This window comes from Aythya ferina (assembly GCF_964211825.1).
Source record: "Aythya ferina genome assembly, chromosome: Z".
Lineage (NCBI taxonomy): Eukaryota > Metazoa > Chordata > Aves > Anseriformes > Anatidae > Aythya > Aythya ferina.
The window spans coordinates 83,719,562-83,735,096 of NC_140299.1; the positions used below are offsets into that span (position 1 = coordinate 83,719,562).

Sequence of the window (15,535 nt, forward strand, 5' to 3'; positions counted from 1 at the left end):
GGCTTTTGGAAAGGATTAGTGTTTCCTTACTCTTTACCTGTTTAGACAGTCTGTTTTCCTCTTCAATGTACTTCTGTTCTTTGGGCATTAAGGTTCGTATGCTGGCTTTCACCTACACATTAAAATGTGTGTCAATATTTCAAGCTTACTCGCTCCTTACTAATAACACATGCTCCGATTTGCAAAAATTACGAAGTTTCAAAGTCACGGCTGCCAAGCCCAGGACACACAGATGTACACAGAGGCAGGGGCTGCTGCTTCGTGCATTAGCAGCAATAGCAGCAGCAGCAACAAAAAGAGTGGGTGTGCCAGGCATTGGCAGAAGAGTATTCTGTGGTATACATCAAGGTTTAGAGAAAATGAGGAATGACAGAAATTCTCTACAAATCGTGAACAAAAGCTTTCATGAAACTGAACTCTTTAGCAGTACAAAAAAGCCAAAGTTAAGACTTACAGCATTAAAAATCACATCTATTTCAAGATAGATGACCCCCTTTGTTGGCCCTGTCAGCTGCTTGTTTTTCAAGACGTAGGCTTTCTGTTCACCATTTTCAATCTGCAGGAAAAGGACATGACAGCCGTCTGTCTCGCGGTCTCCGCTGAATACCCCCCCCCGGTGACCCCTGACCCCCAGCTGCTGAAACTGACAGAGAACCCAAAACAACTGTGGCAAGTCTGACAAGTACCTGTTCATTACCAGGACCGAGTCTGTCAGGAAAAATTAACTATCATGGGATTCAACATGGCCGTGAATGGAGTATGTTAAAATTTTAGTGTTCTTATTACAGACCTTGGTTGAGAAATGACAGACACAGAGCTGCAAATCTTTTTTTTTTTTTTTTTTCCCTTCTTCTTCCTCTTTTTTTTTTTTTTTTTTTTTTTTTTTTCCATTCTCCCCCCTTCAGCAGGAAAAATACAGACTGGTGTGTCAGGTGAATGAAACTTACAGACAGCAGTGGTATCGCAACTTTGCCTAGAAAGTCAGCACTCCGATCGCGGTCCTCATCATAAACTGTCACTTCAAGCACTGAGTGGATGTCTTTAATATTGCTACAGAAGGAAAAGCACACATGGAGGAGAGAAGTCACCTACACCAGCAGTTACCAAGGACAAAAGCTCAAGAGGTTAGCAAAATCAGAAACCGGTGTATGTTTTCCAAGCCACAGCAGAGAACAAAATCCAAGAAAATCAAGCTTCCCTCTGTGTAACCCCAGCACTCTCCAGGAGCTGCAGCGACTGTGCTCTGCAAGGCTTTGCCAGCAGAAGTTTTCTGAAGGATGTTGCTTTAAATTTCCTACCTGGCGTATGTGCTGCGTGAGCTGCAAGGAGAGCCAGCGTGGAGGTGCACTGGGGATTTACCGCGGCAAGCAGCAGGCTGAGAGCCTCACAGCCACCCCGAACACTGCTACCCCTGCAGCAAATCCTACTGCAAACACTGTGCTGTCTGCAGGCTTCTAAATGAAAACAATCATCAGCTACATGAGGCATCCTTGTAAAGAGAATGAGCTCTTTAATTCTAAAATCCTTGCTTAATTACAAACACTCAGCAGTCATTACAACAAATTAGGAACAAGAAATAAGAAATGACGTGTTTTTCAGCTAGTTCTGCTTTTTGCCTGCAAGCTATTAAACACTCCACCACCGTGGACAACAAATGTCGCTGTACATTGTAAACTCTCAAGTGAAAAAAAATCACATTCCTTATGCAGAGAGAAAATACCAAAATTGTTTGAGAGAACTCATCTTTGATCAAACAGCTGATCCAGGAAATACGAATTCAAGCAAAGCACTTCAACTTCACTAAAATATGTGCCTCCAGAGGAAACTGCATTGCTAGTCCAAAATTAAATAACACGTTTGAGGACAAGCAAAATAGTCTATGCAGATATGTGTGTAAGAGAGGGGAAAACTTCCCTTGAAGGTCTTTTGAGTTCTTCTATTTGATTCCTGATTAGTCTTTTGTCCTGTATAAAAGCAGGCAACTCCTTATGCAGAGAACACTGTTGAGCAATGGAGGTTGATTAGTTATCATTTCTATTAATAAATAAATAAAAATAAATTAATGAAGAATTTAGCATGTTTGTACAGATACACAAATGAGAACGATGTTAATAAGCTAATGGGAAGTACAACTATTGTGAGAGTTTTTCTTTTGTTCAGAGTTCATTCCTGAGAGCCAACTGCTGCAGGGTAAGGAAAGCTATGGATGCCAAGTATATGAGTGACAGACTCAGAGGAAAAAAAAAAAAAAGATTAAAATCTTCATCATAGACTGTGATTTAAGATCAATGGCATAACATCATTTTCACTTATGATAAAGTGAGATAAGTGTACACAAATTGTACAAAAAAAACTCTATTATTTTTGCAGTGGATTGTTAGCTGATTAGTAGCAGAGAAACCTGCAGCTGATCAGTTTTCTACTCACTGATGTTACATTGCAACAGGCAGAAAGAAAAAAAAAAAGGCAACAGAGCAAGACAAATAATATGAACATTTGGTTTGGGCAAGACATTTTTCTACTTTCTCAGAACATTTTACTGTGTTCAAAATTAAACAGGGATTGAAAGAAAAACACACACACACACACAAACAAACAAACAAACAAAAAACAAACAAACAAACAAACACACAAAAAACTGCATCACTTTCCAATAAACTAAGCACTTAAGACCACATTTTGCCCAATAGCAACATTTGACTATTATGACATTATATTATGAGAAGTGCAGTTGGCAAATAGAAATAACAAATGGAAAATTCAAAGACCATAAGAAAAGAGCAAAGAAAAGCATGAACGCATTTAAAATTCATTCCTTTATATAGTTTTTGAGTGTTCATTAAGGGTAACAACCACATTTTACTGAAGGTCATAGTATCTTTTTTCCGTCCAAACTTCAGGGCCAAAACCAAAGCAGAAAGCTCTTGAAACTCCACTGAAGATAGCAGAAGTCTGGAATGCTCAGCATTTTTCAATTCTGGTTTACAAAAAACAAACTTACTTTCTTACCTTGTGAATAGTAAATGTTGCCTTTTCTCTACTTTATTTTTCATGTTTTTAACCCTCAGAAAAGCGTGCAGCTGTTTGGTTTAGAAATGGCAGTTGGTTACTGGTTACTTTCACTGGAATTTGAGGTAGGTACCTTTGATTTACACTTACATTCCCTTCAAATAAACAAACAAAACAACACAAAACAAAAGAACCACCATGAAACACTCACAAAACCAAAACACCTACAATGTGAAGATTTTGTTCCATTCTGGATTGAGGTTCTTGTAGATGGTATGTGTCAGCAGTCTGTCATTATTCAGTTCAACTACACAAAATGGGTCACTTTTACCTATGAAGAGAGAATTTGGAACAAATTTCATGAACTGAGAAAATACACCATGAGCAACTTCTAAATCAAATTTTTTTCTAAATTTTAAGTCAATAAAGAATCAATTCAGCTATGTCCTGTAGTCTGCATTTTATTCAAGATCATGATAACAGACTGATCATCCTTGTAATCTATTAAGATTCTTCAGTAAAATAACATTTGTGTGTGTGTATGTGAAGGCAAAAGGAGAGGAGAAAAAAAAATGAAAACAAAAATTGCCACATAGTTTTTTTTCTCATCAAAACCAGCATGTTCCTAAAAGGTGCCAAGCACCCTTCTGAGACGGCTAAGAGAACTTTACTTTAATTGTGCCAAACCTATGTTGACTGTAATGATAACATTATTAGAGCATTTTCATATGTTGGAAAAGTATTACTCCATATTATTTGTAATAACATAGCACCCATGATACTTATCCAAAGATTACTATGCTCTACATGTTTCATGCTGCACAAATCCTTTCCCCCAAATCAAAAAGACTTAAAGACAGTTTCAGATAAAAGCCTAACAAAAGAGAGAAAATGGACAAGTACAATTAAACAATAAGAAAATATCAGCTGGAATGATGGGCTGCAGTCTCAGTACAGCAGAAGTTCAAATGTGGTTAAGCTTTTTGTATACATTAATGCACAATGAAGTAGCTCTGCACATATTTACAAGAAGGTCCCTCAGCGTGAAAGCCACCACAGATAAAAGTATGAAGATGATGCTTTGAAAGTGTAATATGTAGATAATGGAAATGGTAGGATTGACTGATATAGGCATTTTTTTGATTGTTTGTTTTCTTCTTTTAATCTAAAGAGAAGGAATGCATAAAAAAAGCATGTGTGTGTGCCCCTAACTGTATGGCAGCTTACGAGTAAAGGTGAGCTGTGATCAGCTACCAACCAAAGAGACAGGAAAAAAAATCACCCAGGCTAAAAGTTTAGTGGGATGACGTAGAAGTTACACTAAGCTTTTTCATAGATATCCACAAAGCCAGGATTTGTATTTGGAAAGAAGAAATAAATTAGACATCTGAGTCTCATGTTTAGCATTTGTTTAGCCATGTAAAAAGGGACCTTCCCAAAGAGGGAAGAAGAAAGAAAGAAAGAGGAAAAAGAAAAAAAAAAAAAAAGAAAAGGGGAAAAAAAAAAAAAAAAGAGGGAATGATAATATTTAAATTATGATAGTGGTAGCCAGACAGAGAGATCCCTCCTGCTTATTTTGTTTTTATCCAGTAACTGAAAAGAACAATCCAATGCTCATCATTTTGCTGTCCTATCAATTAGCAAAATGAAACTCATAGACAACCATGTATGCTAAAAGCAAATTTAAATATTGTACAATGTCAATTTTCTTTTGTTCTAGCCTAGCTGACTTCTGTGCCTGCTTACCTTTGCCTTTGGCACAGCACACAAGGGCACGCATTATTTTCATTTAAGGCTACAAATACGTTAGTACAAAGGTGGAAAACAAATTGCTACTTCCAGAACCCTAGGAAACTTTGTCAGAAATTAATAACTGAACTGCACACTAGAGAGTAGAGCATTCATGTCTCTGGACTTTCTTCGGATAGCAAAGTTTTTAAAAGTTATGGAGTGTTGGTTTTGGCCATCCACAATCAAATTTAGCACACTATGCAATTGCATTTCACAGCATCTTCAATAATTCCGTCATGCTATGTCATGCATTATAAGGAGACATAAATTGAGTAGTTCAATGGGTCTACATTAATGATATTAGGGAGGCATGTAATTTGTTTCATACCTTATACAAATGACAATGAAATCAATATTTAGACAAAGCTGTCCAGGGGGCAGATCTTCCAAACTGCAATATTGATTCAGACTACATCAGAGGTTAATGTGCATATTATTAACTTTAATGATAAAGAATAATTGTTTTTAATGCATTGTAAATTACAGTTAGAATAGACGTTTACCTTCTCTAGAAAACTCTGTATCTCTGTGTCACTCTCTATCACTGAATCTTTCCCATTAAATGTGAAAAAGGACTAACTCATTAGTCATTAGAGATGAATATATCATGCATCCTGATGTTTTCCTGCTTCATAACAAGCCTAAATAGTTGTAGGTAACTTCAAAAAGTTATTTTCATTTACCTTCTCTAGATTTCAGCATTTGTAAAAAAAAAAAAAATAATCATAAACCACAAGATAGTTAGAGTAACAAGGCAGAACGGACACAAAAGGTGAGCTAGGTGTTATTTTATCTCCTTTTTTTACAGCATCATCAATCATATTTGCATATGACAGGGAAATGTGATGTGTGCTTCTTAATTGTATACAGATATAGTAAAAATGTACTAGACAGTCTAGAGGTCCTGTCTGTAAAAAAAAGGGGGAAGCATTTAATAGATTAATTTATTTCCTGCATCTATTGACACACACTTTTTCAATGACTCTCTTTATACATTTATATGAATATAAATCCATTTAAGAACACTATATACTATGCATCATTCATCACAGAGGTGCTCAATCAAACCAAAGTCAAATGGTTCTCAGAAATAAAAGAATCCCTCTCATGCTCAGCTTTTCCAATCTCTCCCCTACCCCCTGAAATAAGTTGAAGAGTTTGAGACATCGACAAAAGGAAATATTACGAAATGGTACAAAGGAAGGCCCAAATACATTGGTTACCACATAGAAGTTTCCTTGCAATGAATATCCTTACAAAGGCACACTGCTTTTACCATATGAGGAGGCTATGAAGTTCCCATCTGCAAGGCCCTTCACCATTGCCTATGGGCACTCCTTCCGTATGTTAAAACACTCATAACTAAGCGGGATATCTGAAAGAACACTCTTAGCTGACATGCTAAACATATGGTACGTGCAAATGTTATTTGGATACCAACCCAAATAAGTGAACATGATCCAGAAAGACAAAGCCAGAGAAATGTACAAGTACTTGGTGAAACTCACATCCATCTGTCATCTTTCAAGTTTTCATTATTAGAAAGAACAACTACAATCTTACCTCTCACTGACAGCCATGGCAAGTGTTCCTGCATTGCAAGTGTTTAAAGTAATGGGAACATTCCTAATGAAAGTCTTAAAAGAACATTAAAATATAAAAGACTGCATCTTATGTCTCCTTAGTCTCTAGGACTAAGGAAATCCAAGAATTTACAACATATATTCATCACTGTACTTTTTGAAACCATTACCTTAAGTACAACACATGCTCTAACCAAGCCAACCTCAGACAAATTCTGTCTAGCTAATGCAAGTGGCAATTTAAGGAAAAAAAATAATAATAATAAAATAAATAAATGCTTTTTTTTCATTTTAGTATTAAAGAGTCATGTGTGTTCAGAAATTTGATATCCATCTAGCAGTCCTAAAAGTACACTTTAAAACTTTCAGTTAGACTTGTGCTGCCTAAGCTCAATTACATCAGTCTAAATTATATCATCATCCCATGTATGCTTTTCACTACAAACTGAATCACGACTGTCATAACCTGTCATATGTTAAGAAATTTTACCCAAACCTGTGTGTTTACTGAGCCTGCTCTGTGCCTTTTGAAGGCCTCCAGCTTCTGATTTGAGTACTTTAGAGGTACTTAAGTTTATCGATCAGGATGACATCCACAAACTGCATCCAAATATAGCCCTAAACGTGTGTGCTCCGTGCTGTGCAAGACCATCACCTCTACTTAAGGCATTCACACGTTAAAAGCATGCTCCCAGCTCTACTGAAACCAGCACTTATGATTTTGAGTAATCCCATGACTTCAGTGGGACTAATCACTATTATGCTTGGCACTGTTTGAAGGAATTCGTAAGACAAGTAGGTAATAAAACCAATGAAGTACACCTTCTCAGTAACTGAAATCAAACCTGCAGTAAACCTCAATAAGAAGTCAAACAAATCTCATTAATCCACTTTCTTGCTGTAATGTTTCATGCTTTTTGGACTCTACTTGTAAAGTCCTAAGGGCTCCTAAAATGATGGAAATAAAGTGCTAATTTAAATAATACTCATGGTAGTCTGGAAGAGAAATCAGTTTCTCTTTTGATGGATCTTTCTCACCCTTTTCCCCTCTTTAGTCATTACAGACCCATACTATCTGAGAATTACACCTTGGAGATATTCTACTTCACAATGCAAGCTCTTGCTTAAAAAAAATAAAGAACTCCTTATCTTCTGCAGTCTCCCGCTTTATTCATTAAAACACAGATTGCATCTACTTTGACAGATATCCTTGTTTGTGTTATGCTATATTGCATGTAATGTTTAGACAGTCAGCAAGACTGGAATGCAATCTGAGATTGCTTCGCTTAGATCTATGCAAAGTATTTTACTTCAACTTGCATTCCTCATGTGGCACACTATAAATGCATTATTTAAAACATATGTCTTTTACCTCTCACCTGGTCTCTCAGAACTACCAGATGCCTCTAGATGAACTGAAAACTCATCACCATCAAAAGCCCAGTTCTACAGCAATGCTTAAGCTGCAAGAGACGTCAATCTGGGACTAAAGAGATCTTAGTTGTTACTTGCTTCAGTACTCTTAGTCCTACATGGTCTAGAAAGTCTTTGTAAGTTTGGAGCTCAGATTCATTACGTAGAGTTCAGAATGCTGGTGACTGGAACAAGACTTCTGCTCCTGCAAATACATACAGTGCTCTTTTTCACCAAAAAAAAGAGACTTAAATAGTGACAATTTGACAATTTTGAATTGGTTCTCAAAATATTTAGAAAATTGAAACAACAAAACCTTAACCTCTAAATTATTTTATCTTTTTTTTTTTTTTTAATTTATTTTTTTCTCAAGTGGCTAGCACCGCATTACCTAACAGATCTGTTGTGTTCTGCATCTAGGAAAGTTGGGGAAATGTCCATTTCACCCACTCACAGACCACTGGATATCCACATTCCTAGATCAGCTCACTTGTTTCGCTGGAACTCATCAGCAAGCATGAAAGATGCCAGGTAACTTGTGGACACTTAAGCACTGATGTCCTAGGTCTGACAGAAATCTATGTGGTGCACCCATCTCAGAGCCATGTGCCACTGCAGATCATCTTCCATGCTTGAGGTCAGCCACAGTCTGTCCAGGATGTCACGTGTAGGGGCAACAAATTCTGCTAAGACAACAGCATGGACTTCACCCCAAATTCAGCTCCTGAAGTACTACTTCCTTAACAACAGATAGAATGATGCAACCAATTCAGATGCTAGTATCTTTTCTATATATATAACTATGAACTTTACCTGAATGTTAGAGCTGTCAAATTGCAATACAATATAATCTGTATTTGTGGGCAAGTTAAACAGATACGCCCTTCAATAGTCTCCGAGGAGCAAAGTTGTCCAATGTTTTTTTGTTTGTTTGTTTGTTTGTTTTTATTCTTTGTAGACTGTCTTCCCAGCAAAAATCTTCCCAGTAATTCTTCCAAACAGGGACTTCAGTTCAACATCATTGTACTACTGTGCTCACTTTCTGGCTCCACTTATACACAAAACCTTTCCCTGATAAAAAGCTATCAGACCTTAAATTTACATTTCTTTCCTTCCATGTTTTGTACAACTTCAACTCTGATGTTCTTTCATTATAGAACTCTATTAAATGTAAGCATTTGTCTCCAGAAAACTGCATGCCAGCTCTATGTTATTTTTTATAGGTAATATTGTAAAAAGGGAGACTTAAGTAATCAAACATATGGAAACATCCATATTTTATGCAGTAAGATAATTACCTCCTTTAGACAGGAAAAAAAACACCTGTGCATAGTTACTAACATCATGCTTTTCTGTTTTCAGTCTTTGAGAAATCAGCTTGTAGGAAAGAAAATAAAAAAACAGACCATCAGCCATCACACAATGACTTTTTCTTTCCTGCCATTGAGTCCTACAAGCAGCTATCACTGATTCAATTGGTTTCCAGAGTAGGCTCAAGCCATGAAGTATATGGCAGACCTACCTGTCCCCTGGACAACTTATTGCACTTCATAAAGATTAACTCCCAAGGGACTTCAGATAGCATGGGGTTAAATCCCTGTGAATCCTGTGGAGACGTTTCTACTGTGGCTATAAAAAGCGTGCATTGATTCAGTATACATCCAGAAAAAAATTCCTAATTTTATTTTTTGTGAAAAGGGAGGGGAGGGGAGGGGAGGAATGGAGCGGAAAGGAAAGGAGCAGAAAGGAAAGGAAAGGAACGAAGCGGAAAGGAATGGAGCGGAGAGGAAAGGAACGGAGCGGAGAGGAAAGGAACAGAGCGGAGAGGAACGGAACGGAAAGGAATGGAGAGGAACGGAGAGGAAAGGAACGGAGAGGAAAGGAGAGGAACGGAGAGGAAAGGAATGGAGCGGAAAGGAGAGGAAAGGAACGGAGCGGAGAGGAGAGGAAAGGAACGGAGCGGAGAGGAAAAACATATGGGAGGTTAAATGTAGATTGGACACTTACTCTAACTTACTTGTTAGAATAACTTACTCTAACACTTACTTGTTACTAGTCAGTCCATAAAATTATATAAACTGATAGAAATCCAACTTCAGTGTTTGCTAGATTGTAAGTAGACCACATTCCAGACTAAACATTATATGATTTTTTGTATTTTCAAACTACAGTATCAAAACTGAACTAGAATCAGAAAGACTACTAGAGACATTTTGGGTAGTTTCAAGATTCAATAGTAGATTTCAATTCAATTTCTGCTTCTAAAAGTCAAGTTCATAAGACACAATTTCATAAAATTCATCCAAGTTTAACTTGGTTATAAAAGCTGAAATATTGTTTGAATATTTCATAGGTTATTATGGTTCTCCCCTAATGCTGGCCATGCCTGTCCATTACAGACCTAAGTCCCCACAGCCAAAAAATGCCTTTATTTTTTGGGAAGACAAGACAGCCAGTTCATGACTCTGGGGGGCAGTGCCACTCATGCAGACGCTAATGTCACTAATGTTGTTCCAAGCTCCCTGCCAGCCAGCTGCCTGCAACAGAGCAGTCAGTCTGACCTTTGGCCAGGAGAAGGAATGGCTCAATAGCATGAGAAGCTGCCTTATCTAATGGATTAAGCACAGGACCCAAGCCAAATGCCAACTTTGACAAGGACTTGCTCTGTGGGCCTTAGCTGAGTCCGTTAACCTTTCTTAGCTTTCCATCTTTAAAATGGAAATGATAAGTCCTCTTCAGCAGTGTTGCAATGGGCTGATTCCATGAATGTTCAAGGCATTCAGTGCAGTGGCAAAACCTTGCTCAACTCATTTCCACAGAATATTTACAGAAAAACGTGGTAATAATCACAAATAATTTCATTGGATTTTTAATTCTAAATGTTATGGTTAATCGAAAATGCCTTTTAAAATCTGAGTTTGCCATTAGTAACCTAAAACTGCTACTTTAATCAGGAAAGAAAAAGGAGTTTTGCAGTACATGATATTGGACTGATGTCTTCAGGCAAAACATATGGAGAAGATTAGGCAAGATTTTATCTACCAGGCAGTAATGTCCATAGATTTCATTACTTTGTGAAGATAATTCAAGTGTATATTGAAGTCTGGTTGCACTAATTGACAGAGCAAATTGACAGAGCAAAAAACATAATTCCGAAGGGCCTTTGAATTTATTCCTTCAATTTTACACGTACAGACTTCCACGCCTTTTTGAATTTAACATTTGTATACATCATTCTGACATTTCTGACATTTGCTAGCATTTAAGAAACAATTTCAAAGAATATTTTTGCACAAAAGGTATTAAGACATCTTAGTAGAACAGATTTTAGAAAACTCATTTACATTCTGCACATCTAGCCACCTTGGTTTCTTCATTCTACTTTCAAATATTTTAATCAAAATTTCAACATGGAATTTTCTTAAAAGAAAGGCTGAATGTCATACATAAAACTTAAAGAAAAAAAAAAAAAAAAAAAAAACTCTCTCATTTTCTATGCTTAGTTGCTGGTCTTCAAAGGAGGAAAAACCAAAACCTGAAATGCTTTTGGCTCTAAACCTAAATATCACCAAGCTCTTTGATATAATCCATCTCAAATACCAGGTTCTGAAACCTCAGTAGTCCCCCCAAAATGCAGAAAATTGATTAATAATGAGGTCAGAAATACAAATAAATTAACTTCTAATGAAGACTGGAGACACAGTAATCAAAGTGTTAAAAATTCATTTCATGCACATCTCATTTGCCTCTTAGCTGATATTTATCACATAATTCTGTGAGAAAGTAGAGGCCTAAGATGCTCCAGATAAATGTCTCAATTAATTGTACAGAGGTAGCCCTCTTTGAGCTGAACCAGAGCTGTGAGCTCTTTATTAAAAGCACTATTCTGTAGCCTGTAACCTTGTTCCTTGACTCCTCTCTAGTTTCCAATTTAAACAAGTCCCCATGCGGCCCGCTCTAAAGGGCTTTGTCTCCCTGTCATTGTTAAGAGAGCCGAGGCATCCTGGAAGTGTGAAATCAGACCTCATGAGCTGAACGGTTCCCCAGGGAACGCCGGACCGCGCAGAAGGTCAAAGTCATGGGCTGGACCATCTGAAAGCGTCTGATCGCCGGTCTGTGACACAGCAAGTGGGGTGGGGGTGGGCGAGAAGCAGGCGAGGGGGCTAGAATGGAGCACGTCTTAATTAAAGCCCAAAGACAGCAAAACAAACTGTTTTCTAGGCAGACTGTCACAAGGAGCTCAGATTTTGCTCTGCTAATGAATCTGAGTTGCTAACTATTATTCTTGAAAATAATGGGACTTGCGCTGACGCTGATAAAACCTGTAGCACATCTTTTCCCACCATGCTTCCTTCTCGTCAGTAACAAGGCAGAGTTTTACATTTTATTTCAGGTTATCAGGAAAAGGATGGAAGGATATGTCCCCAAAAAGGAGAGGCGAACACCGTGAAAATAGCAGGCTTCCCCTCAACCCTACTTATATACAACTTGGCAGCAGAAATTTACTTATTGCTTTAACTGACACTATTTCACTTTGGAAAGGTCTATTGCTGTCCAAGCATCCCATGGCTTGGGTAAACAGAATGTGTATTAATTTCAGAGATCAACTGACATGATGAATCCATCATACCTTATGTTTTACTGCATTATCAGAATATTTCCTCATTTAAAAGACTTCATCATAACCATACAAGCAACTACTCCAGTGCTCTGCAAGCAACCAAACCCTTGAGAAAGGCTGTGTGCCTTCCAGAGATAACAAAAGAGAGCAAAAAAGTGGGGGAGAGGGAAAAATACAAGTTCTTTTAGCTGAATAGAAGAAAATGTAAACTGTGCTGTCAATAATACAATTTCATTTGTTATAGATGTTTGCTTGTTTGGCAAACATCAGGCAATATTAAAATATAAAATGCAACATTAAAATATAAATATTTTACTTGAAAGAATAGCTGCTGTGACCAAAATTTCCAGCAGAACATGATTTTGTACTGGTGACAACCCCAGAGTTTTGTTTTACCAACAGAAAGACTCTGTGACTGATGTTAAGAGACACCTTAACCAGGGAAGATGTCCTGATAAACCAGCCAGCACACTTCAAGGCCCTGGTTCTGCCAGGTGCCATGTGTTTCAGCACTCCCTGAAGTCAGTGAAATGTTTCAAGCACCCATCAGGAACCTCTCATCTCCTCTGTGGCTCTCACTTTCCCAGGCAAGTCATTTCCATGAAAGTGGGCAGAGTGAAGAGGAGTCTGACTCCGTGTTTTTCTCAGATATTCTTCGAGTTATGGCACATTCAAACAGCACCCCCTTTTCAGATAGATAGTGACCATTTTCTCACCTGCCTGCAGCTTCACTGAAATTTCGGTCTGCCCTGGCATCTTGTTCAGTGCATGTGTGTGTATCTGGGAGTTACAAAATGAGGCCTTACCCTTAATTTCTTTTTCTTTCTATTTTTTTTTTCTCCTCTCTCTCTTTTAAAAATCAGTATTAACCTTAATGATTTGAAATGCAGCGTCCAACACTCGTCTATTAACACAGAAGAAAAAGCTACCCTCAACTATCAACAGTTTATTAGGGGCTTAACTGAAGTGACCTACTGTAGTAGTATTCAGCTGAACAAGACTATGGGCTTTCTCTCTGGAAAGGAGGAGAATTGAGGGTTTCATTAAAAAGTAATTTGTGCTTTTTACTCGTTCATTCAACGGGAGTCTCAATTGCTCTTTATTCACACAGAGTTAATACAGTATTACAATGCTTCTCAATGAATGTATGGTAACAAAAGAAAAATTTCACATTTTGAAAGGAAAAAAAATCTTTGTAACTGTGTAGTAAGACTGATGACTACTTAGAAGATTACAGAAATCTTTTTTCCATCTATGCTTATGTTTAATGATGGAATATTACGGATTTTAAAAATCCATTCAGTCCAAACTAATAAATTTTGATTTATTACTGCATATGAAAAGATTCCTGAAAGTGAAATGGGAAATGTTCAATAGACAGGAAACAAAGCAAATCAGACAGGTACAATACAGGTGTTTCAGCTACTTTTCAGACTCAGGGAAGGGGAAAAGATTAACTGTGAAAAAAAAAAAGATATATTAGGAAGAGCAAACTACTTCTGGGTTTTTATTCACATAAGCAATCCCTAATTGTGCAAGTTATACTACTGATGACAGTGTTCTCTAAACTAACTAGTAAGTATTCTTAGCTAAACACAGGTGAAGGATCTTTTTTTTTTTTTTTTTTTGTAATTTTTACAGACATGATTTACTAACAATCAACAAATGACTACTTGCAAATATTATTACTTAAAGTTTAATCTGAAATGAATTATCTGTACATGCCCACATAAATTAAATTAATAAGAACCCACTGTCCTCTTTTCAAAATACCAAATACTACTATCCAAAATATGCATGGATTTCTGTTACATCTACACAGCCTTTTTAAAAAGCATATATATGTACCGCTAGTGAGCAAAATACTAAGGACATGAGCAAGTTATTGAGTGTTCTTCCCAGTCTTCCTGACTGTCATTCTAAATGCAATGTCTGAAAATTTTTGGTAGCTCTATACATCTTTAATTAAATCAAATGTATTTCCAAAAAATCTGTTCAACCAGCACAAATGACATGTTGATCTGGAAAAGTCGAAGACTGAACGAGGTCAGGGACTGAATTATCCCATTTGCCCCTGAATAACTTAATCTCTCTCTCTGTTCAGACCACATTGGATTATAAGGTCAAAGCAGAGTGAGGAATCTTTAGAAGCATTTCTCCAAGCTCCCCCAAAATAGAATCTGTTATTTTGTGCACCACAAACTGGAAGATCAGTTTCAGCAATTAAATGTTTACTCTGTTACCCTGTCTAAGAAAAAAAAACAAAACTGGTATTCATGCTAATTTGAACAAAACCATTAAAAAGAAAGTATCATCCTATACATCTGTATCTGCTCTTGTAGTAAAATATTTATGTCCAAATTGCACTCCAACCAGCTATATTAGCATAGTTTGCCTTTAAAAATAAAATAAAATTATAAAGATGGCTATTTTATGACATAGAACAAGCTCGCTTTGCTCCATTTAACCTTTGCAGTATGAAGGTGATTTTACTTTCAGGACATAACTTGGATATTTCTAAAGAAATATATTTGGTATGGCTGGGGTACTTTTCCTGTGTTTTGAAAAGAAACAGGTTTAATTATCCAATTATCCTATATAACTTAAAATAAAAATCGTATATAAAAATTCTTATTTCCCTTTTTAAACAGACAAGCACTACTTAAAGGAAACTTTACATGTGTTTGAAATATCTGAAACCAAAAGCAGCCTTGCTATGAATCTGGCAGGTGCCAAACAATTATTTTGGTAAAAATTTTAAAGTTGTATCTATGTCTATCATCTTTCATTTCCCTTGTCTGTTGAACTCTGCTTTAATAGATACAAACATATAAAATAATACAAATTAGAAAAAAGAAATCTTGTGTAAGTATCTCATACAGTACTTTTTGCAAGACCTCTGATGGGGTCAAAATATATATTTCACCCTTGTCAGAAATAACCTACATAGGACTCCACTAGCATTAGAATGACTTGCTGCCTTGCTTACAAAAGTTTTGTTTGTGTGTCTGAGGATTTTTTAATGAGGAGAAGGTGAGACTAAGCAAGCAGGCAATAATATTTTGATAAACTTAACCATCTTTTCATCACTTTTAAAAAGGCCTAGTATTACTATTTA

At 36.8% G+C, this 15,535-nt stretch overlaps 1 protein-coding gene across 12 annotated transcripts in view; it reads right to left on the reverse strand.

The window, feature by feature from the left end:
• MCTP1 (multiple C2 and transmembrane domain containing 1) overlaps positions 1-15,535 on the reverse strand; it is a gene marked incomplete at both ends in the record, with an annotated part of 313,509 nt that overhangs the window by 98,713 nt on the left and 199,261 nt on the right. For all 12 annotated transcript variants that reach the window (XM_084504204.1, XM_084504196.1, XM_084504205.1 and 9 more), the window contains 4 exons: positions 38-112; positions 455-556; positions 948-1,050; positions 3,238-3,340. In XM_084504204.1, the coding sequence (XP_084360330.1) occupies positions 38-112; positions 455-556; positions 948-1,050; positions 3,238-3,340 (383 nt within the window). The remainder of the gene's footprint in view (positions 1-37; positions 113-454; positions 557-947; positions 1,051-3,237; positions 3,341-15,535) is intronic.